The sequence below is a fragment of the Mandrillus leucophaeus genome, unplaced genomic scaffold, assembly GCF_000951045.1.
Source record: "Mandrillus leucophaeus isolate KB7577 unplaced genomic scaffold, Mleu.le_1.0 Scaffold360, whole genome shotgun sequence".
Taxonomy (NCBI): domain Eukaryota; kingdom Metazoa; phylum Chordata; class Mammalia; order Primates; family Cercopithecidae; genus Mandrillus; species Mandrillus leucophaeus.
In genome coordinates, this window is record NW_012103810.1 from 2389846 (window position 1) to 2414317 (window position 24472).

General features: G+C 39.9%; 1 protein-coding gene across 1 annotated transcript in view; it reads left to right on the forward strand.

The window, feature by feature from the left end:
* Positions 1–24472, forward strand: part of INTS4 (integrator complex subunit 4) — a 110853-nt gene that overhangs the window by 71708 nt on the left and 14673 nt on the right. The window contains exons 14-18 of the mRNA XM_011989721.1: positions 323–456; positions 2376–2533; positions 12408–12501; positions 16599–16679; positions 18812–18942. Of these exons, the coding sequence (XP_011845111.1) occupies positions 323–456; positions 2376–2533; positions 12408–12501; positions 16599–16679; positions 18812–18942 (598 nt within the window). The remainder of the gene's footprint in view (positions 1–322; positions 457–2375; positions 2534–12407; positions 12502–16598; positions 16680–18811; positions 18943–24472) is intronic.

Below are 24472 nucleotides of genomic sequence, written 5' to 3' on the forward strand. Positions count from 1 at the left end.
CACCCGCCTCAGCCTCCCAAAGTGTTGGGAGCCACCGCGCCTGTCCAGTATGTAATTTGATAGGCAATATAGTTACCTACTTTACAGGCAAAATCATTTCCATTTTTTTGTGTTCTTGGCAGCATCTGGCATTTTTAAAAACCTTTGGTAATTGGGGGTGTGGGTGGAGTAGGGGAATGTATTTTCTTGTTTGTATTTGCATGTCTTTGATTATTAGAAAATCATAGTCTCTTGATGGAGATTTTGGAGGTGGAAAGTGAGAGTGCCAGATTCTGGCCAACCTTTTATACTTGCAAGTTTACTTAACCCACTGATCTATCAGATATTGCAGTTTTGGTCCTTATTTTCAATGCTGCTAAAACCTGTCCAACAATGCCAGCATTGTTCTCAGATCACACCTTCAGGCACTATGCCTACCTCCGAGACAGTCTTTCTCATCTTGTTCCTGCCTTGAGGGTATGTTGAAAACATCTGTTGTCCTTGTTTTTATTTTGCATGGGGTAGGGGTGTTTTTGTTCATGTTTTCCTTTGAGATGAGGGTCTTGTTATGTTGCCCAGGCGGGTCTCAAACTCCTGGGCTTATGCCGTCCTCCTGGCTCAGCCTCCCAAGTCGCTGGGATTACAGGTGCGCACCACTGTGTGCAGCTTGTTTTTGGCTTTTTATTTTTTGTGCTTTGTAGTTATTAAATAGTAGAAAGCAGTCCATATATTCTCTGAAAACTTGTTCGTTCATTGTCTGTCTCTCTTGGGCTCTTTGCCATTGTTTTATACTTTTGCAGGTATGAGTTGATGCAAATAGAAAGATTAGACAAGTACCTGGGCCACAGCATTCACTAAGTGTTTGCTGCTATTATTATGATCCATTTTTAAATTTTCTTCTACATATCTCTAGGTTTTAAAAATAGTAACGGTTTTATTTTTAAGAAATAAGCACTTATGGAGAATCATGGCTTTATGTAATTGTTAAAATATAACAATTTAAATTCTTGATCTAAAATATAATCTATTGCTCCAGATTCCTTTCTTCTTGCCTAATATCAATAATGCAGGGACACCAAAAAAAAAAAAATGAATCATCTTAAAAGGTAAAGGATACAAAAGCAAAAGTATAAAACAATGGCAAGGAGCCCAAGAGAGAAAGACAATGAAGTAATATGTGTTTATTTAGAGGACCATATATATATATATATATATGGTTAGAAAACAAACTTTATAGAAGATACAAAATGAGGCCAAGCGCAGTGGCTCGTGCCTATAATCCAAGCACTTTGGGAGGCCGAGGCGGGTGGATCACCTGAGGTCAGGGGTTTATGACCAGCCTGGCCAACATGGTGAAACCTCATCTCTACTAAAAATACAGAAATTAGCTGGGCATTGTGGTGGGCACCTATAGTCCCAGCTACTCGGGAGGCTGTGGCAGGAGAATTGCTTGAACCCAGGAGGCAGAGGTTGCAGTGAGCCAAGATCGCACCACTACACTCCAGCCTGGGCGACAGAATGAGACTCCATCTCAAAAAAAAAGCCAAAAAACAAAAAACAAGGAGATACAAAATGAAAAGTGAAATACTCTTTGCTGTCTCCTTCCCATCCATCTTAAAAGGAAACCACTTTTAACAGTAAGAATAAGTATGTCTGAAGGGCCAAAAAAAAAAAATTTTTTTCTCATGAAAAAATTATATGCTATATAACTTACTTGGAAATAAATCATTACTCTTCTGTCAAGTGAAAGATAAGATAGTGTTTTAAAGATAAATGTGGCTGGGTGCAGTAGCTCCTGCCTGTAATCCCAGCACTTTGGGAGGCTGAGGCAGGTGGATCACCTGAGGTCGGGAGTTCGAGACCAGCCTGACCAACATGGAGAAACCCTGGCTCTACTAAAAATACAAAATTAGCTGGATGTGGTGGCATGCACCTCTAATCCCAGCTACTCAGGAGGCTGAGGCAGGAGAATCATTTGAACCTGGGAGGCGGAGGTTACAGTGAACCAAGATCGTACCATTACACTCTGGGCAACAAGAGCCAAACTCTGTCTAAAAAAAAAAAAAAAAAAGTAACAACAGTTTAATTTTTAGTCTCCTTCCTATGGTTGGCCCATTTATTTTAGTTAGCAATAGAAAATACTATACTTTTCTGTTCTTCTTCTGGCAGCTGTGGCTGTATTGGGTGGACCATGTTTGCATTTTGTCTCTTTCTCTTTAACTCCCGATGTTGCTGAGGAAGGGGAAAAAGGTTATTTATAGAATCTCCTAGCCTTTTTTCCCCTTTGTTTTGTTTAGCTCACATTTTTAATGTGCTTTTATGTGTTTGTGTGTGTATGTCACCAAAAGTTGAGCCACCAAACTTAATGGCTGTATAATCCCACTGTGTTTGCTTAGTTACCAGGTAGAAAACTAGTGTCATCAGCTGTTTCTCCCAGCATCATATCTCAAGAGGATCCTTCCCAGCAGTTTCTGCAGCAGAGCCTTGAAAGAGTGTATAGTCTTCAGCACCTGGACCCTCAGGGAGCCCAGGAGCTACTGGAATTCACCATCAGGTAAGGGTAATCATCCCTTCATCTGACAGAGTTAGTGCTGTTACACTCAACTTGACTGTTCTGAATTCTAGTGTTGGTTACTAGGCTTGATATTCTGACTCTGTTGGTCTACATTCACACACGGTTTTATGGTCTGTTTATATTTGGATTAGATTGTGATGTGAACATTTTTTAAAAGAGCTCTTTATAATTCATGACTCGATTGATGATTAGTACACAACAGAAATAGTTACAAAGAACCTGTTTTTAGCTTTTTAATTTTATATATTAGGATGAGTGACCGAAATGCAAAGTAACAGTGGCTAAAACAGGAGCAAAGTTTAATTCTTTCTCATAGGCAGGACAGGGCTGAGATAACCATCAGGGATCTAGGCTTGCTCATGCTTTTTTTTTTTTCCAGACAGGGTCTCGCCCTGTCACCCAGTGTGGAGTGCAGTAGCATAATATCAGCTCACTGCAACTGCAGCCTCCTGGGCTCAAGTGATTCTCCCACTTCAGCCTCCCAAGTAGCTGGGACCACAGGCATTTGCCACTATGCCCGGCTAATTTTTTTTGGCATTTTTTATTTTGTAGAGTCGAGGTTTCACCATGGTGGCCAGACAGGTCTCAAACTCCTTAGCTCAAGTGATCCTCCCGCCTCAACCTCCCAAAGTGTTTTAATTACAGGCGTGAGTCCCTGCGTCTGGCCTAGGCTCATTGTTTCTTGTGTCTCCATCTTGTGCATCAAGCAGCCTCTGCTTAACAATCCAGAATCTAACTGTCCCCCCGTATTCCATCCTGTGGGGAAAAGGAAACGGGAAGAGAAAGGTATCATCTCCACCCTGCAGGTTTTTTAAAGACATTTCCCAAAAGTTGTACACTCTAATTTTACTTGCATTCCATTGACTAGAACTTAAGGCACATGGCCATCTCTCACTTCAAGAAACGAGGACGTACCATCTTTATTCTGGGTGACTAATGCCTGGTTTACATATGATGACTCTAATAGGAAGAATGGAAGAAAGATACTGGGGAACAACCAAAAGGCTCTGCCAGACCTTCTCAAAATGGCCTGAATGTTATGAAAAGAATTTAAACTCATTTGCTTTTAGCAAAAGCAGTATCTTAAAAGATATATTTATCTTTTAAGAGCAAACAATACTGCTTTTGCTAAAAGCAAATGAGTTTAAATTCTTTATTGTTTGCTCTTAAAAGATAGAAAAATATTATATCGGCCAGGCGCAGTGGCTCACGTCTGTAATCTCAGCACTTTGGGAGACCGAGGCAGGAGGATCACTTGAGGCCAGGAGTTCAAGACCAGCCCCGTTGAGTGAAACCCCATCTCTACTAAAAATACAAAAATTAGTCAGGTGTGGTGGCATGCGCCTGTAATCCCAGCTACTTGGGAGATTGAGGCACACGAATTGCTTGAACTCGGGAGGTGGAGGTTGCAGTGAGCCAAGGTCACACCACTGCACTCCAGCCTGGGCAACAGAGTGAGACTCCATCTCAAAAGAAAAAAAAAAAAGAAAAATATTATATCATTTGTATCTTGGTTGAGATCTCTTTTGATCTGCCCCAAAGAGTATTTAGTATCAGCCACATTCAATTAATAATTTTTAGTGGATGATTTCATTCCATACACTAAGAAACAAACTCTGTGCTAGATACAGATCAGCTAGATAGGATTCTGCCCTTAGAGAGCCCATGTAGACAAGATGGATATAGACAAAGACTTATGATGGTGGATAACAGCGCTTTGTACTTTATTCATACTTTCCTGTCCATTATTGCATCTTAATATGTTATAAAGCAGGCCAACTGAACCATCCTCCAAGTTATGTTTTCCCACTGTATTAGGTCATTCATTGACTTAGCAGCATTAACTATTTGTTTATTCTAATAAGCCAGTTGCTGAGGGTAGAGAGAAATAAGAAATGACATTTGTTCTTAAGGTACTCACTGTTTATTACAGGACCCAGAAATCATCAATTTGATAAATGATACAGTGAAGAGAAGCATAGATGCTGTGGAAAAACAGATGAAAGTCCCCAACCCATCACAGTAGTGGTGGTGAGGGATGCTTTACAAAGGAGAAGATCCTTTAGCTAGTATGAAATGATAACTAAGCATGTCAGTTTTGTAGTCCATGTGCAGAAGAGAATTCCAACTTCAGTGGACATTAGAAGATCTGGGAGACCTGAGGGAGAACAGCCCCCTAGAACTGCAGTGGTTTAGTATAGTGATTGAGTGAATGGAGCTTTGAAGGCAGACTCATTTTGGTTAACATCTGAGCTAATACAGTCATGCACTGAGTAACAACGTTGTGGTGGTCCCGTGATTATATTTTTACTGTACCTTTTTTATGTTTAAATATACAAATATTTACCATATTTACCAATGTTTACCATTGTAACCAGTGTTACAGTTGCCTACAGTATTTAGTACAGTAATGTGCTGTACAGATTTGAAGCCTAGGAGCAACAGACTATACCATATAGCCTAGGTGTGTAGTAGGTTATACCATTTAGATTTGTATAAATATACTCTATGATGTTTGTGTGACAAAATCACATAACAGTGTCCATCTCAGAATATATCTCCATCGTTAAGCAACACATGACTTGTAGTTGTTTGATCTTAGTCGTAAGCTTATTGCTCAGGGTTCATTTGCAGAAAACAAAATAGGCTTTTAACTAAGCAGAAAGAAATTTATTAAAGAATGTTACATGGCTCACAGAGTTGTTGGGAAGGCTAAAGAAACAGACTAGGTGGAATATCCAGGAATGATTTCCAGAGCCACACAATGAGTGGACCACCAAGGAGGCTGATGTTCCTGCTATGATCAGGAAGCTGCCTATTGAGTCAGGATGCTACCAATAAAGCTACTGGCTCCAGAACCATGTCTTGCATTCTGCCTTTCTCCCCACTTAACATTGTTCCCCATGCAAAATCCATGCGAATGTGTTTGATTGACTGATAATAAATCATGTCTGGAACCTAGCTCAAGGGAATCTGAGAAATGCAGTTTTTAACTTTGCAGCTTATGTAGTTTTGGAAGATACAGTAGATGAAGATAGGAATACCACATGTGAGTGAGCCAAATCCAGTGAATGCCATAAGTACCAACTGCTGTTAACTCCAGTTTACTCACCTGGGGGACTTGATGACTTGCTGGGTACAGGGGTGGGAGTGAGGAACTGAGAGAGATAGATGGGTGGTTTGATACTCTAGTAATCCAATAAAAAGTTGAGGGTGTCCTGGGCTCCCCTGGGAGTGCCATAGGCTTGGGCTGGACAGGCTGTGGGGAGAATGCTGGGTAGGTGGGTGCAGCTGCAGCCACAGGAGAGCCAGAGTGTGCAGCATGTGTCCAGTGTGAGCCTCCTGAGCTTCCACCTGGGTCACATAGTCTTTGTGCCCCTGGGAAGCCTCTAGAAGCCACACAGAGGCCCATAGCAACTCTCATGCCCTGGAGGGTCTCACCAGCTACTCCAGTGATGGGACGCCAGTAGCTCTGGGACCCACGCAGGGATGATTCACAAAGTCCCTACCAAGCACAGGCCTTCACAGTTCAACAAGAAAATCCTACTGTTGACTTGATTTTCAAAAATCATCGGAGGAGATCACACTAGAAATGATAGATACTGCAAGAAACAAAGCTTGAGTGAAAGCTTGTTACCATAATGAATGGACTCACACATATCACTGCTTTGCAGTGATAGCATCAGCCAAAAGGGCCGCAGAATATGAATCATGCACAAGTTGAAACACTGCAAAGACGGCTGTGTGGTGTGAAGAAGCTGCATTAGCTGCACAGGCTAAGCCCAAATGATACTCTGAATGGCCTGTTCTGAGTGTTCGCCTGAATACCATCACTGTAATCAGTAACAATAAAAGGGAAAACTGAATTTTTTTTAAGGTTGAAAAGATTTTAGCACAACAGTTTGTTCTCTTGCCACTGTACATTGAATCATATACTTGATATGTATTGTGTGTCTGTGATGTGCCAGTAACAGTACTCTAAACTAGGGGTCATCAAACTACAGCCTGTGGACCAAAGCTGGTGTGTTGCCTGCTTTTATATGTAAGACCTGATTGAAGCACAGCCACGCTCATTTGTTTAGGTATTGTCTGTAGCTGCTTTCATGCTACAATCACAGAGTTGAGTAGTTGCCACAGAGACCATATGGCCTGTAAAACCTAATATATTTACTATCTGACCTTTTATAGAAAAATTTGCCGACCCTGCTGTAAGCTCTGGGCAGTCCACAGCTCTGTAAGCAGAGATTCCAGTCCTTTCTATACCTCTTGTGAAGTGATTTCTCTTCTCCCTCAACAAAGTGCTTAGTTTTGGAGGCCACTGAATGAGGTTGTTGGCCCTGAGCCCCGTAAAATAAAGTCTTCTTCCTGACTCATCCCCACTTAAATAAACATTTAGATTTTGTCTTTGACAATTTTATCCTGTTGGCACTAAAGCAAGTGCAAAAGGCACAAAAGCTAGCCAGTTTGGTGATCAGCTGCAGCGCGGGCTCTTAGAAGGTACTCGCCTTCATGGTCTGGGTTTCCTGAAGTGATAGTCCTGCTGGGCAGTGGCTGGCCAGATCACTGTTCTAAGTTCGGGACTCTGTGTTTCTAGCTTGAGTGTGTATTCAGGAGCATAGGCAGGATGGTGAAAAATCTGGAAAGGGAAGCAGATGGACCATAGCACTGAGGGCACCTGCGATGCTTTACAACCATCATTGCAGACATGAAGTAATTTGCTAAGAAGAGGCAGAACCAGGATTTGAGTTCAGCTTTGTCAACTCTAAAATCCATATTCTGTGATGTGCAGTGATAAACAGGGGATTCCTGTATCATATGAGATTAGATCAGTTGACCCCTGGGGTTCTCCACAACTTACATTTTCTGAGTTGTTATGGAGTGAAATGTTAGCCTTTCATATAGAAGGTTCTCTGATGAGGACTGGAGCCATGTATTTGTTAGTATGAGTGTAAAACAAATTTCACTGTCATACACAATGCCCTGTTTTGTAATACAAACAGCCATTTAACCCAATGAAGTTCTCACCTATGAGCCAGATGCTGTGGCTTGCGCCTGTGGAACTGTTGTGAAGATTATTGTAATAATATGTGGTAAAAGCATTTTGAGAATATCAGTTACATAGATAATAGTTGGACATTTATGGATGTTTGCTTTAAAATTTAAACTAACTATGGCTTATTTGACATACTGGACATGCTCTTGACATTTTGTAAGTAAATCAAATTTTATAAATGTAATCATGTTTAAATTCACTAGCAGGGTTGAAGGGGATTGTTTTTTAAGGAATGCTGCAGTCATTTGTCTGCTATTTCTCAGTATGAATAGTGACCTCCTGTCTTTCAAAGTTTACATTTTTGTGTAAGTCCATGAAAGTGCTGTTGCTATACACACTGTTGTTTCAAGAACCATATCACCTTAGAAGTGTTCTATAATAGAGAATTGTTCTTTTGGGGTAAAATAGCTCATATAATCTGAAACAGAAGGGACTTCATTTATGAGAAATAGGAAGAAACGTACTACTTTTCTTATGGGAATTCTTTTACATACTAACCATTGAAGAACATGGGATTTTTTAGTTGAATTCTTTAAAATCCTCTTTTTGCTTTGAAACTTTTATTGTCTTTAAGGGAGAGCGCCTATTTTGTAGTATGGGAACTGGTCTAGTAATTAAAGAGTAGAAATGCACGTTTGTAATCTGTAATTATCTAGGCACAGGAATAAAGATGGCATTTTAGAAGTCACCAAGACTTTGTGTTTATTTTGTGTTTCCTAACATTCCTTTTTGCTCTACTAAGCTACTAAAAGACATTAATTATAAATTTGATTGTTAGAGATTGTAAGAGATTGAAAAAAATAAACTATATTTGATTTGCACATCCAGAATCTTTTTGACTATCTTTAATAGTGATTTAAATAATTCAGCCTATTGTGTAAGCTTAAAAAGAGTCACACGATATGTGAATGTGTTTACACATAGTGGCATAGTGGCATCATATAGATTGCTAATGTGTGTGTTCCTGGGAGGAACTGTTTTGCTCTGCCTGATAGCGTCTATAGAAAAGTGGTCCAGTGTATCCAGTTTGTGTGTGTGTGTGTGGAGACGGAGTCTTCCTCTGTCGTTCAGGCTAGAGTGCAGTGGTGCAATCTCAGTTCACTGCAACCTCTGCCTCCCAGGTTCAAGCAATTTTCCTGCCCCAGCCTCCCGAATAGCTGGGACTACAGGCACACTCTGCCACACCTGGCTAATTTTTTGTATTTTAGTAGAGATGGGGTTTCATCGTGTTGCCCAGGCTGGTCTCGAACTCCTGAGCTCAGGCAATCCGCCCACCTTGGCCTCCTAAAGTGCTAGGATTACAGACGTGAGCCACTGCGCCCAGCCGTATCTAGTTTTAAATTAGTTTTAGTCTCATCTGTGTTTGATGTAGTTAATAAATAAATGAAAAGAGTTTAATAGCAAATAAATAAATGAGATGCAATATGACATGGTTAAAAAAATACTTTTGGAGTCAGAGCTAACTCTGTCTAGTTCATGTCCTGTTTTGTTGTTTATTCTGTGACCTTAGGCAAGCCACCTAAATTCTGATCTTTAGTTTCCTGTTCAGTGAAATAGGATTAATTGCAATTCATATTGTGAGGATTAAGTGAGCTCAAGTAAGGAAACAGCTAGCACAGTACAGTGCACATAGAATGGTGCTCAGTGTACCTTTCTCATTAGAGCCTATAGTCTCGTGATGGATGTCTAAACTGAGCCTTCCTGAGAAGCCTCGTAAGCATAAAGAGATAAAGAGAGGAAACACTGGGACACAGGGGATTTTTCCCAGAGCTAACAAGTTTCCATTTTTGTTTGTACAGAAGTTCAGATTTCTTATGGCTAATTGTGTTGGATTGGGTTACATCTTGTTCTGTGCACTTCAGAACAACTGCTACAATTCTGGGGCAGGGGAATAAAGTAACACTTGGAATCAGTTAGTTAATGTACAGTCAGTTGGTCTGTATTCTGTATAATTGTCATAGAAGGCAGAATCTTCCTGGAGAGGAAACACAAATGCTTCTGAAGTAGAATACTTCAGGGCTGTCTCTTGCAAGAGAAAAATCAGAGGAGTGAAAGGAAGAGACCATCTGGCCACCAAACTCACAGTTCACAGTTGGGCTTAGCTAGTCTGTGGTCTTAGCTTTCGTTGTGCTGGGTTCCCATGCTTTGGGTAGGCCTTCCAGGACCAGTTCAAGCAACCCAAACAAATAAGAAGTGATATATATCATACATTAATTCTTCAATCACTTTGAGAGTAATTTACTCTGTGCCCCTTTGTAGGCATCTCCTTGATGTCAAAGTCCCTAGGAGGCATCTTTAACTATCATAACGTTACCTGCCGAGCATGAGATGAGAGGAAGTGGCATAGTCCAGTGGACGGTTTTTTCCAGGCTACTGTGAAACCTGATGTGTTATGCCAGCTCTGAAACAGACAGCTTCCCAAGTGACTGAAACCTTAAGGTTTCCCACAGTTTCCATTTCTATTCAGAATTTAATGTTGCTATTAAAAAGTAATGAGGCGGCTTTCTATGAATGCTGAGATGGTTAGGTAATACACAAACACATACACACATTCCTCCCCTAAAAAAGAAGAAAGCAAAGAAAACCAATACTTTTTGTAAATGCATGGCATATCTCAAAATTCAAAAGAAACTGGTAATAGTAGTTGCCTCTGGGAAGGTGTATAAGGTGGCAGGGCTACAGGGTACAGGCATAGGAAGGGGGACTAATTTAATTTAATTTAATTATATATCCTTTGAATTATATACCTTAAGTATGTGTTACCTATTCAAAAAATTAAATGTTTTAAACCACCAATAATTCTAGCACAACTATTTTATTTGTGTATGACACTCTCTAATTTCTTACTGTAGGCAGATATGTTTTCATATGGTTACAATCATTGTGTCTATACTTATATCCAGTTAGGATGCTTTTCACAAGCTAGCTTATAATGGCTATTTATTTCCTGCTGTGATCTGAAAGTTTTATGTCTCCCCCAAACTCATATACTGAAGTCCTAACCTACAAGGTGATGTTATGAGGAAGTAAGGTCTTTGGGAGGTGATTAGGTCATGAGAGTAGAACCTTCATGAATGAGATTAATAACCTTTAAAAGAGGCCTAAGGGAGCTCATTTGTGACTTCCACCATAGGAAGATACATGTAGAAGGTGCAACCTATGAGGAAATGAGCCCTCACTAGAAACCAAATCTGTAGGTGCCTTGATATTGGACTTCCCAGCCTATACAACTGTGAGAAATAAATTTTGGTTGTTTATAACCCACCCAGTCTATGATATTTTGTTATAGCAGTTGAATGACTAAGATGTTTTTCCAGATGTCCAGAAATTGGAGATATGGTATGATTAAGTGGCTTGTTTATATCATTGAGGACCCAGTTTCTCTATTTCTCTTTGGACTTTTCTTGTCTTCAGCATTGGCTTTATCTTAAGGTTTTCCCCACTTAGAGTAACAGTATGCCGCCAATGGCAATCAGGGCTATAAGCATCCTTGCCCAGTCCAGCGAGAGACAGATAGACACACCAATTTGTTGTAAGCATGGAATATAAGTACTTTCATCTGAACTGATAAGGTCAACACAGGTCACATATCCAGACGGATAATATGCACTAATTGGCTTAGTTCAATCAGATACTACTTGGAATTGGGCTTGGGGACATGTTCCCTTGAACAAAATCAGAGTTCAGTTAGTAATAAAGAAGTGGAGAATGGTTAACTAGACAGGCAACCAATAGTGTCTACCATAATACCTTTTTAAAAAATAATGGTTTTTTTTGATACAAAAAAATACTTGTTCATTGTCTTAAAAACTCGGAAAATAAAGCATAGTTGGGAGAAGGTACTAAAGAGTACCCTATTACCACTATCCAGAAAACCAACTCAATGTATTTTTCTCCTCTTTACAGTTTGTACATAGTTGAGATCATACACCTTATTAACCATTTCGTATTTTAATGGCTATAAAATATTTATTTGGGCTGGGGGCGGTGGCTCACGCCTGTAATCCCAACACTTTGAGAGACTGAGGCAGGCAGATTACGAGGTCAGGAGTTGGAGACCAGCCTGGCCAACATGGTGAAGCAATGTCTCTACTAAAAATACAAAAATTAGCTGGGCATGGTGGTGTGCGCCTGTAATCCCAGCTACTCAGGAGGCTGAGGCAGGAGAATTGCTTGAACCCAGGAGGCAGAGGTTGCAGTGAGCCAAGATCACGCCACTCTACTCCAGCCTGGGCAACAAAGCGAGACTCCACCTCCCCCCCCCAAAAAAAAAAAAAAACCTTGGGTGCAGCAAACCATCATGGCACGTATATACCTATGTAACAAACCTGCATGTTCTGCATATGTACCCCAGGACTTAAAGTATAATAATAATAAAAAATTTACTTGATTGGATGCATCGTAATTTATTCAATGTTTCTTTCACCATTGAATAAGTAGTTACTGAGTTTTTACTATAATAGTCCACATAACAATGAATATTATGGCCCATAAAGTGTTTCATTTCTGTTGAATATTTCTCTTAGTATTACTTTTCAGTGTAAAGCTATGAATCAAAATATTTTACCATATATGTGCGTTTATAACAGTACGGTTTTGCTTTCCAAAAGGGGTACATCAGCTTAAACTTACTATCATAGTGCGAGTGAACCAATTTTATTATAAACACTCCAGCATTCAGTGTTGTCATTTAAAAATGTATGACCAGTTTACTAGGTATAAAATGGTAAAATGCTTTTGACATGATCTTTATGTTGGTGGCATTATCCTGTGTTTGCCTTGGGGTTTTATTCACTATAGGGATCTGCAGAGACTTGGAGAACTTCAGTCTGAATTGGCAGGAGTAGCTGATTTCTCTGCCACCTATCTTCGCTGTCAACTACTTCTCATCAAGGTTGGTTTGCATCCATTCCGTTTATGATTGTGATGCTAAAAATGCATCTTTGTGGATCCAGCAGTGTGTGAGGCCATAAGTTGCAGAACTTATGGTCTTAGTGCAACCACTTGACAATGGAGAAATTACGTACACTGCAGTGTGATTACATTTGTCTCTAATTAGCAAAATATTAACTCATACAGGAATTTGTAAATTTTGGGAGAATTCGTTTATCATAATGTAATTAGAGCAGATTGGATAATCAGTTTAGTTAGAATCCCAAGGTTGTAAATGTTTTGTATAATTTGATTAGCAAAGGAATTGTATGGAGTTTTAGACTATTTTCTTAAAATGCTCATTTGAAGGTGAGGTGTGGTGACTCACACTTGTAATCTTAGCACTTTGGGAGGCCAAGGCAGGAGGATCACTTGAGCTCAAGAGACCAGCCTGGGCAACATAGTGACACCTCATCTCTACAAGAAAATTTAAAAATAGGTGGGTGTGGTGGTGCATTCCTGTATATCCCCCTACTCGGCTGGAGTTGGGAGGACTGCTTGAGCCTAGGAGGTCAAGGCTGCAGTGAGATTGCACTCCAGCCTGGATGACAGACCAAGATCCTGTCTTTAAAGAAAACAAACAAACAAACAAACAAACAAAAAACTCATTGCACTTCATCAAAGTTAAAAGGTTAATTTCATTGCTCTTAAAAGGACCAACTTGCTGGCATTTCTTACTCAGTAGTCAGCTATACACAGAATTGGTACCCAAGAATCTATTTAGTTTTGCTGAGTTAAAAAACAATTAAATGAGTTCAGTATCTTTCAGCTTCTGTAGCAGAATTTTACTATAAAATTTGGCCCAGAATTTAGGAGAGCCCTTCTCACTTGACAAACTTTTATCTTGGCCCTAGTTCAAAATATTCTTTGTTTTCAAAGTGATTAATGATATTTGACTAAAGTCAGAGTAAATCAGGGAGTCAAAAGTTATTTTCTACTGTGTGATCTTGTGCTAAATGTTATATATACAGTTGTGCAGGTGTGCGTATACATGTAAAGGTGGGTATGTATACTTGGTACTTAAATGGTCCTTGTTAGGTTAGATATGTTCTTTCTAATGTATATATCTGTGTAATCACCACCACAGGCAAGTCATAGAACATTTTCGTCACTCCAAGAAGTTCCTTCATACCCCTTTGCAAAGTTGTTTAAACGGCTTTTCCAAGCCTCTGTGAAACCCCAGGAATTCAAGGAGGCCATGGAGAAGAATCTACTTTTCTATAGTAGCAAAAGATGGGTGAGGAAAGGGAAGCAATTGCTCCTAAAAAGAACACATAATTGTTGGTTATTCAATGACAAGGGGTGACAGTGTAGGTAAGGAGCTGAGCCAGAACCCAAAGCAAGTGTGTTTAATAACAGGAAAAAAGCTAAATAAATTGTGATACAGCTACCTAGCAGTATATTCTGTAGTCAGTAATGATCTTTATGAAGAATTACACAACAACACGACAAAATACTTAGGGTGTAATGTTATGTACCCAAAAGAAGGGGAGCCAATCATAATCCCAAAAGACAGTCCACAACATCATAGTCCTAAACTGTTTAAATTCCAAAAGACTAAAATCCCAAAAACCACAGCCCGGAAAAGATCAAAATCCCCAAAATCCCCAGAATACAATTATGGAAGAAATAATTTTAAAAATTTAAAGATATTTGTTTATTTTTTAAAGGGAAATTTATTTGAGAAACATAAAAACACAACAGAATACTTTATATACCACTTAATATAATAAAATAGACAATAACAACAAATTTGCAAGCATAAACACTCAGGGTACTAATGACAGTTGGGTAAGTATAACAGTTATGAGCAGATGAGCCATATTTATAAAGAAATTGGTCATAAAGGGAAAGGTATAAATGCATATCACTTGGTTGTTACTTGCATATACCCAGTTTTTAACTGTGGTCATCTGAAATACTGTGCCCAGCAACCTCAAGTCTTTTGACAAGATTGATAGAAACTGTGTTGGGTCACCACTGCATATGCAGTCACCCAAAGAGCTGAGATCTCAAGAAATTTTATCTTTCACAAATGCAGATGTACGAAAAGGATATCTCTTCATTTATTGAGGAAGTTTCAACATTTTATGTACACACTCAATGCTTATACACAAAGTCAGTATTGTGATAATGCAGTTTCATGGAGTCAGATTTCTGATATCCAAGCAGCAGAACCCAGAGAGGCCATTTTGCCATTTTGTCTTTTTTTTTTTTTTTTTTTGAGACAGAGTCTCACCCTGTCACCCAGGCTGAATACAGTGGTGTGGTCTCGGCTCACTGCTGTAACCTCTGCCTCTTGGGTTCAAGCAATTCTCCTGTCTCAGCCTCCCAAGTAGCTGGGATTACAGGTGTGCACCACCACGCCTGGCTAATTTTTGTATTTTTAGTAGAGACACCGTTTTGCCATGTTGGTCAGGCTGGTCTGTAACTCCTGATGTCAGGTCATTCACCCGCCTCGGCCTTCCAAAGTACTAAGATTACAGGCATGAGCCCCCGCTCCCAGCCCATTTTGTCTTTAGTATTTGTTCTCTCCTGGCCACTGGCTGATTGGATGGTGCCTGCTAACGTTGAGGGCAGGTAGTCTCCGCCTAGTACACTCAGATTTATACACTAATCTCTTCTGGAAACACTCTCATAGACACACCCTCAATGTGTAAAACAAAATAATGTTTTACCAGGTTTCTGATATTCCTTAATCTAGTCAAGTTGATACCTAAAATTAGGTCCACATGTCCACCCCTTGTCAGCTTGGCACTCATACGCATCTCCTTAAGCCATACTTAATTTCCAAATAAAGACGATAACAAGGCAATAGTTGTGCCTAACATGATACAGCTAACATGATGCAGCTATCCTGCATACAACCCAAAACACACTAATCACTTCCCCAGAATTTGGATGTCAGGATTTCAACATTTGGGATTGCATGTTTTGGGATTATGATCTAATCCCCAAACTTAATTCTGCTTTCTGACTACAACTATCAAAAAACATGCATACAAGAAATGATTACAAGTAAATATTCCAGAAATTCCTGTAGTTTATCTATAGTTTAGACCTACTGCTGTTTAATCTGATAGCCACCAGATCCATGGGACTCTTGAGCAGTTGAAAAGTTGTTAGTCCAAACTGAGATGTGTTATTAAGTGCAAAATACACACTGGATTTCTTAGACTTAGTATGAAAAGAAAATGTAAACTATCTAATCAATAATTTAAAAAATACTGTGTGGTGAAATGTTAATATCTTGGAGACTGGGTTAAATAAACTTTTTAAAAAAATTAACTTAGTCTTTGTATCTTCAAAATTAACTTACATCTTTGTAATTTAAAAACTGTGGCTACAAGAATATTTAAAATTACATATATATAGCTCATGTTATATTTCTATTGGACAGTGTCAGTCTAGGTTTTCTGTAATGTCATTTGATTACATCTGTAATTCAAAAGGACTGAGAAAATAAGAGGCTGTCACAGAAGTTTGTGCAAGATATGAGGTCATGTGGATGGATAGGTGAGGAGAGAGATGGAAAGTAAAATCGTGGGTCTTAGTGATGGTTTTGAATGTAGAAAGATTGAAAGAGAGAGAAATCTAGGAAAGCTGCTAGATTTCTGGTTGAATATGTTGGTAAAGTGATTGGGGGCAAGTGTCATTCATCACATAATGAGCATAGGGGAAAAGAAAAAACCACAGTCAAGGAAGAAGTATCTAGGTGGCTTAGGTTAGTCCGGTGGCTCTGGGAACAAGGAGTGCCTAGAGCCCGGAAGCTGGCTGCCCTGCGCATTCTGGTGAAGCTTTCATGGTTCCTGTCCTCTGCTTCCAGAAGCACTGATCTGGGACACAGAGCCTTCGGACCAGGAATTGGATCAAACGGTTTAGCCCAAACCATTGGTCTCATCTTTCTCCATAATAAATACAGCTTATTGGATTAAAAGAATAAGATTGAGAAGTCCTGTTCGTGGTAGACTTTCAAAGGAAAACAAAAATGTAAATCCCAAATGATATGCCAGTCTTTGTGACCTCTGTATTCTGTTTCCTCCTGATTTGTCTGTGTAGGCCTTGCAGGAAAAGTTGTGGAATGTAGCTGCCCCTTTGTATTTGAAGCAGAGTGATTTGGCCTCAGCAGCAGCGAAACAGGTAAGCTTATTCAGACCTTCCCTTCAAATAGATCTCTGGCCAGGAATTGTCCAGTCCAAGGCAGAGCCAGAGGCCTTCCTATAGCTCTCTACCTCTGGTGTGGCCTCCCTAATTTTAGGCTAGGACAGAAGTTAGTGATATGAGAAGGAGCGTAACTAGGGGACACAGCACTCGCTTTGGACTCAGGGGACCTGGGTCCTAGTCCCAGGTCTTCCTCTGATTTGCTGAGTGATATTGAGCAAGTTACTTAAATTCCCTGGATTTTTTCTCTTCTATAAAATGTGGCAGTTGGGCCAGGCGCGGTGGCTCACGCCTGTAATTCCAGCACTTTGGGAGGCTGAGACGGGCGCATCACTTAAGGTTAGGAGTTTGAGACTAGCCTGGCCAACATGGTGAAACCCTGTCTTTACTATCGTGAATCTTTCATCTGAAAATGTAGCCCAACTCAATTAAGGTTGTTTATATCTTTAGCCTGTACTATCTCTTCAACGTTAAAAGGTCCTTACATATCTGGGTAGTTCATTAAGTAGGCTTTAGGCCGGGCGCGGTGGCTCAAGCCTGTAATCCCAGCACTTTGGGAGGCCGAGACGGGTGGATCACGAGGTCAGGAGATCGAGACCATCCTGGCTAACACGGTGAAACCCCGTCTCTACTAAAAATACAAAAAACTAGCCGGGGGCGTGGTGGCGGGCGCCTGTAGTCCCAGCTACTCGGGAGGCTGAGGCAGGAGAATGGCGGGAACCCGGGAGGCGGAGCTTGCAGTGAGATGAGATCCGGCCACTGCACTCCAGCCTGGGTGACAGAGCCAGACTCCGTCTCAAAAAAAAAAAAAAAAAAAAAAAAAAAGTAGGCTTTAATTTTATTTGCCTCTAGTTTATTTCTTTTTAGCTTTGAGCAGTTCCCCTTTGTACCTAAGTATTGAGACTTGGTGATCTCTTGCAGGTCAAGTCTTCCAGATAGGAAGTCTGTAAATGACCCAGCAGGAAGCTAATGATGGTGACTGTTATTGTTACATTACAGTTCACTAAATGATTTCAAGTCTATTAGCTTAATTAACCCTCATAATAATCCCATTAGATAGGAATAAGTATTAAGTCTATTTTAGAGATGAGGCAGTTAAGGCTCAGCAAGGTTAAATTCATAGAGCTATAGGTAATACAGTCAGGACTTGAGACCAGATCCTCTGATACTCAGAACCTATTTTCTGCTACAGTGCTGAACTCTTGTCTGATCCAGACTCTCTCTCTCAGACCTGGTATGTGGCTTATTGTAGAGGAGTAGAATTTAATGACTAGAACCCAATAATTGAGCCATATTGGAAGGATGGGAGCAATAATTTGGAAGGAAAAGAGGAAAGGAATTACCATTGCTGTTTACCAGATACTGTGATAAACACGTTGCATGCTCGATTTGATACTTGAAACTTCATGATATTGGCACTGTTTCTTCCCTGTTTACAGAAAGGGATCGAGACACTCATGTAATTTAACTTGTCTTACTGCCAATTGTAAGAGAATCTGGAGTCATTTCTGTGACCCCAGAGTGTTCACTGGGAGGCAAGCACAGAAGGGAAAGAGAAGCATCATTTTGATGAAAGTAGCTTATTTGGATAGAACCGAGCAAGATCGTGGACTTGATCTGGGGTCATAGACAATGTTTTCTTGCACTTATTTCTGTCCCAAACTCCCTCAGACCAGGCCCATAGAACAGTCTGTCAGGATAACTAACATCTGGTTAATAGTTCCTGATGCTGAATTCTTGAGGACTTCCTGGGGATTGGGTTTCCGTACATAATACATATTAATTTGTTCCCATAGCAGAGTGGGCTTCGTTTAGGGTAACAAGCGGTACTTTCAGTGCTTTGCAGTTTGCTTAGTGATTAAGCTTTCTTATCTTCACATCATCAACTAAGATGATTTTATTACCAGGTCAGTCTTCTTTTTAAATAGGCAAAATAATTTATTCTCTTTTCACAAGGCATACTATACTAATTTCTTTCAACACTTAAAAGCATAGGGATGTAAAATCTCAGTTCAGAGTTTTACCTAAGGTCATTTAACAGTAGAATTCTATGCTGCTCTCAAGTAAGACTATGATATTTTTATTGATTGTTAATTATCTTTTCTTTATAGATTATGGAAGAGACTTACAAAATGGAGTTTATGTACAGTGGTGTGGAGAATAAGCAGGTGGTGATTATACATCACATGAGACTGCAGGCCAAAGCTTTGCAGCTTATAGTAACAGCACGAACTACACGAGGGTAAGATGTGGGGTTGGCCAAAATATGTGGCATGTTCCTTTCAAAGATACTTCAAATGCATTCAGACATCACACGGAAAGTTAATGATAAGTAAAATGAGATTTAGAAAAGACGAGCTAAGGAATGTGTGATCTATTCATTTTTTTTCAGATATTACAGATTCTGTTGTTGGGTCACATTAGACCCTTGGAAATCCAGTTGTGTCTCTCCCTTGCTAAAAACCCTCTGGTGACTCTCCATTACATATAGCACAACACAGGACTTTATCTGGCAATTAGGACATTCTGTATCCTCCTACTTGATAGATTTCCTTAAGAATTTATTGTCAGGGACCATTTTTCTGTTCTGAAGGGACTAATAAGCTTTTTGTCAAGCAGAAAGGATAAATTAAGAGGATGTACTGGGAAGTCAGACTACTTCGTTCAAATCTTGCTTTATCTACTTACTAGTTGTTTGCTGATGAGCCTTTCTGTACCTTGTTTCCCTGTACAAAATGAAAATGAAGACAGCATCTATCTCATGGCATTTCTATGAAGAATAAATGAGATAATACATGTAAAAATACTTAGCATGGTACTTGATATGTAATAAGAGCTCAGTGTAATTATAGCTGTAAGACTTTCAGATAACTGGAATTGCCACATTTCACTGATTCCAAGATACACATTTTTTATTATTGTAACTTCTCTGAAATCAGATATTTTGATGGTGTCCCCATAGTGTTTTTTGTTTCTTACTATTTCATAAAATAAAGGTGCATCTTAAGAATAATGGCATCATAGATTTGATACAAAAAAATACTTAGGTGACTCATTGACAGCTCACAGACAGGTTTGACGCTCAGTCAAGCCACTGTGTCAACAAGAAAAGTGGCATAGAGATATAAATATGAATGTTTAAACACAGAAATATACTAGGTCAGAAATGACATCCTGAAAAATAAAATATTTTATTTTTTCACTTATCTTGATAGTGACCTCATAAAGTCAGAGAATCATTTAATCATAAAGATATTAATATATGACCAGGTGCGGTGGCTCACACCTGTAATCCCAGCACTTTGGGAGGCCAAGGTGGGCAGATCACGAGGTCAGGACATCGAGAGCATCCTGGCTAACATGGTGAAACCCTATCTCTACTAAAAATACATAAAATTAGCCGGGCGTGGTGGCACGCACCAGTAATCTCAGCTACTCGGGAGGCTGAGGCAGGAGAATCTCTAAATCTGGGAGGCGGAGGTTGCAGTGAGCCGAAATCACGCCACTACACTCCAGCCTGGGCGACAGAGCGAGACTCCGTCATAAAAAAAAAAAAAAAGGTATCATATATTCATTTAACAAATGTTTAATCCCTACTATGTGCCAGTTACAGCTGAAAAAACAAAGGTGCTTGTGATGGCATCTATACTTTTTTTTTAAAAAAGTTTTTTTTAGTTTATGTATAATTGTTACAAAAATTAAAATATTACAGGGTAAGTGAAAGTTCCCTGGTAATCTACCACTTCTAAAACAACTGCCAGTATTTCATGTGTATACTTCCAGATTTTCCCAAACCATATAAACATAGATTATAAAGGTGTGTACAATATCATAAAGGGGATCATACCATTCTTTGCTGTTCTGTCTCCTATTCCTTTCACCCAACATTATAATATACTTATCTTGTCATGTCATTATATAAAGATACTAATGTTTTTAGGTCTTTACTCAGGCTATAATATTTTATATTTTTCTTTTTTTTCTTTTCTTTTAGATAAAGTCTCGCTCTGTCACCCAGGCTGGAGTGCAGTGGTCCGATCTCAGCTCCTCCTCCCGGGTTCAAGCGATTCTCCTGCCTCAGCCTCCCAAGTAGCTGGGATTACAGGCATGCAACACCATGCCCAGCTAATTTTTGTATTTTTAGTAGAGACAGGGTTTCACCATGTTAGCCAGACTAGTCTCGAACTCCTGAGCTCAGGTGATCCACCTGCCTTGGCCTCCCAAAGTGCTGGGATTACAGGCGTGAGCCACCGCACCCAGCCTATATTTTTCATTTGTATGCATTCCTGCTGTTTTTTTTTTCTTTCTGAATTTTGCTAGATTGTTTTCTTTTTTCCTCCAGGGGTTTGAAAATTATGCACCCTAATTCTAAACTCTTCAAGTGAGAGACAGTAGAACATACTGGTTAAGAGGGCTGTGGTATCACACTGCTTGGCTTCAGATCTTGACTTTACCATTTGCAAACTAAGTAACCCTTGGACAAATTACTTAACACTTCTTGGCCTCAGTTCTCATAAGTTAAATTGAGATTATAGTAGTACCTACTTCTTCCTCACAGGGTTATTGTAAGGGTTATTAAATTATTATATGCAAAACCATGTATTTATTTATTTATTTTATTTGTTTATGAGACAGAGTCTTGCTCTATTACCCAGGCTGGAGTGCAGTGGCGCTACCTGAACTCACTGCAACCTCTGCCTTCCGGGTCCAAGCAACTCTCATGCCTCAGCCTCCCAAGTAGCTGGGACTACAGGCATGCATCACCACGCCCAGCTAATTTTTTGTATTTTTAGGAGAGATGGGGTTTCACCATGTTGGCTATGCTGGTCTCAAATTCCTGGCCTCAAGTGAGCCACCTGTCTTGGCCTCACAAAGTGCTGGGATTACAGGTGTGAGCCACTGCCCCTGGTTGGATTATTACAGGCAAAGTCTTTAAAATGGTGTCTGTCACGTCCATTATAAATACTTGATACATGTTAACTAATATTAGTTTTAGTAATACTGTTATTACTTATATTTTTAATGAACATACTGAACTTACATTTATCAGCATAAAAAGTTAAACAGAATTTATGGTCACCTCTCTAAGATTAAGATGATCTAAGAGATCTAAGAGATCAAGATGATCTAAGATCAAGATGAAGATTTTAGTATGCTTTTGTTTGTCTCTTACTGCTTAAATAATTTGGGCCAGTTAGCTGGGCGTGGTGGCTCACGCCTGTAATCCCAGCACTTTGGGAGGCTGAGGCAGGTGGATCACGAGGTCAGGAGTTCAAGACCAGCCTGGCCAAGATGGTGAAACCCCATCTCTACTAAAAATACACAAAATTAGCCAGGCGTGGTGGTGGGCGCCTGTAATCCCAGCTACTCGGGAGGCTGAGGCAGAAAATTGCTTGAACCCAGGAGGCGGAGGTTGCAGTGAGCCAAGATCATGGCACTGCACTCCAGCCTGGGCGATAGAGACGCCATCTCAAAAAATAATAATAATAATTTAGGCCAGTTAAGGTCTAAATAATAATAACAATTTGGGCTAGATGCACTGGCTCATGCCTGTAATCCCAGACTTTAGGAGGCCAAAGCAGGATGATTGCTTGAGCCCAGCCAGGAGTTTGACCCCAGCCTAAGCAACATAGTGAGACCCTGTCTCTAAAAAATGAAAATGAAAAATTAGCTGGACATGGGTGGTGTGCATCCTGTGGTCCTATTTACTTGGGAGGCTGAGTTGGGAGGATCCCTTGAGCCCAGGAGTTTCAGGCTGCAATGAGCCATGATCATGCCATTGTACTCCAACTTGGGCAACAGAACAAGACCCTATCTCTTAAAAATAATAAAAATATGGCCGGGTGTGGTGGCTTACGCCTGTAATCCCAGCACTTTTGGAGGCCGAGGTGGGCGGATCATGAGGTCAGGAGATTGAGACCATCCTGGCTAACATGGTGAAACCCCGTCTCTACTAGAAATACAAAAAAAATTAGCTGGGTGTGGTGGTGGGCACCTGTAATCCCAGCTACTTGGGAGGCTAAGGCAGGAGAATGGCTTGAAACCAGGAGGTGGAGCTTGCAGTGAGCTGAGATCGCGCCACTGCACTCCAGCCTGGGCAACAGAGCGAGACTCCGTCTCAAAATAATAATAATAATAAAATAATAAAAAAATAATAACTTGGAAGTTTGTTTTAGCTGATTATGTTTTTATAATGTAGCTTGTATTAATTTTTATGTTTATAAATATAATCTTTTAAAGTTGTAAGTACATAATCCTTCTATATCCTTGTTTATTTTTATTTTTAATTTTTTTATAAAGTATTTTTTATTTTTAAAAATAATAGAAACATGGTTTCACTGTTGCCCAGGCCAGTCTTGAACTCCTGAACTCAAAGGATCCTCCCACCTCGGCCTCCCAAAGTGCTAGGATTACAGACGTGAGCCACCACTTATAATCTTTATAAGTTTAGCTCCAGCTTTGCCACCACTGTTCTCCGTCGCTTTTTAAATCCCTTTGCTCTCATACATAAATGGAATTCTTTTCCAATATTTCCATATTGCTATGGTGCCTTTATTTATTTATTTTATTGGGCAACCCCTGCCAAACCAGAATAGGTTCATACAGACTCTCTGCCTCTGCTATGTTCGTTCCCTTTTAGTATTTAATGTTACAGTTGGATGTCTTATGTCAGTCCGGTTCTCTTCCCTACAGCTTATTTTTCATGCTGACACCTTTAAAATTTTCTTTCTTTAATTTCACCAGGATATGTCTAGGTATGTGTTTTCTTTCAATATTCTTGCTGATCTTCAGTGGGAGTTTGAAGTATCAGCTGTTTTTAGCTCAGGGATTTTCTTTTTCCTCCATTATTTCTTTACTTCTTGTATACACTTTAGTCTGTCACACTGAACGTTGGATTTTCTGGATCTGTTTTTCCTATACCTTTCCTTTTGTAATTTCAATTTCTTTGTTTTTCTATTCTATATTCTGAGTAAATTCTTTTTTTTTTTTTTTTTTTGAGACAGGAGTTTTGCTCTTGATGCCCTGGCTGGAGTGTAATGGCACAATCTCAGCTCCCTGCAACCTCCACCTCCCAGGTTCAAGCGATTCTCCTGCCTCAGCCTCCCAAGTAGCTGGGATTACAGGCATGCGCCACCATACCCGGCTAATTTTGTATTTTTAGTAGAGACGGGGTTTTTCCATGTTTGGTCAGTCTGGTCTTGAACTTCTGACCTCGGGTGATCTGCCCACCTCAGCCTCCCAAAGTGTTGGAATTACAGGCGTGAGCCACCGCACCTGGCCAGTAAATTCTTTAATATGCTCTTTTTAGTTTATCATTTCAGTTTACATTGTTGTCGATTCCACTGTTCTGAACTGTTGACTTTGATTTCATTATTATGTGTTTTATTTCCAAGTGTGCTTCTCTACTATTTTTTTCCTTTTTTTTTTTTTTCTGCTGTATAGCTTCTCATCTTCTCATCTGCTGTTTCTGTAGCAGTTTCTCTTGCTTTGTCAGTGTAATATCCTTTTAAATCCCTGTTAACTCTCACCGAGGTTGTTGATTAGAATTTTTTAAAAAGTTTTCTGTGCTTTCTTGCCTTAACTGTTTTTGAGAACTGCTCGGTCTCATTTACAGCTCCTGATTGTCGTTTACAAAACCTAGTCATTTTCCACTGTCTTTGCATACTTACAATGAAAGTCTAGACTAGGCCGGGCGCGGTGGCTCAAGCCTGTAATCCCAGCACTTTGGGAGGCCGAGACGGGTGGATCACGAGGTCAGGAGATCGAGACCA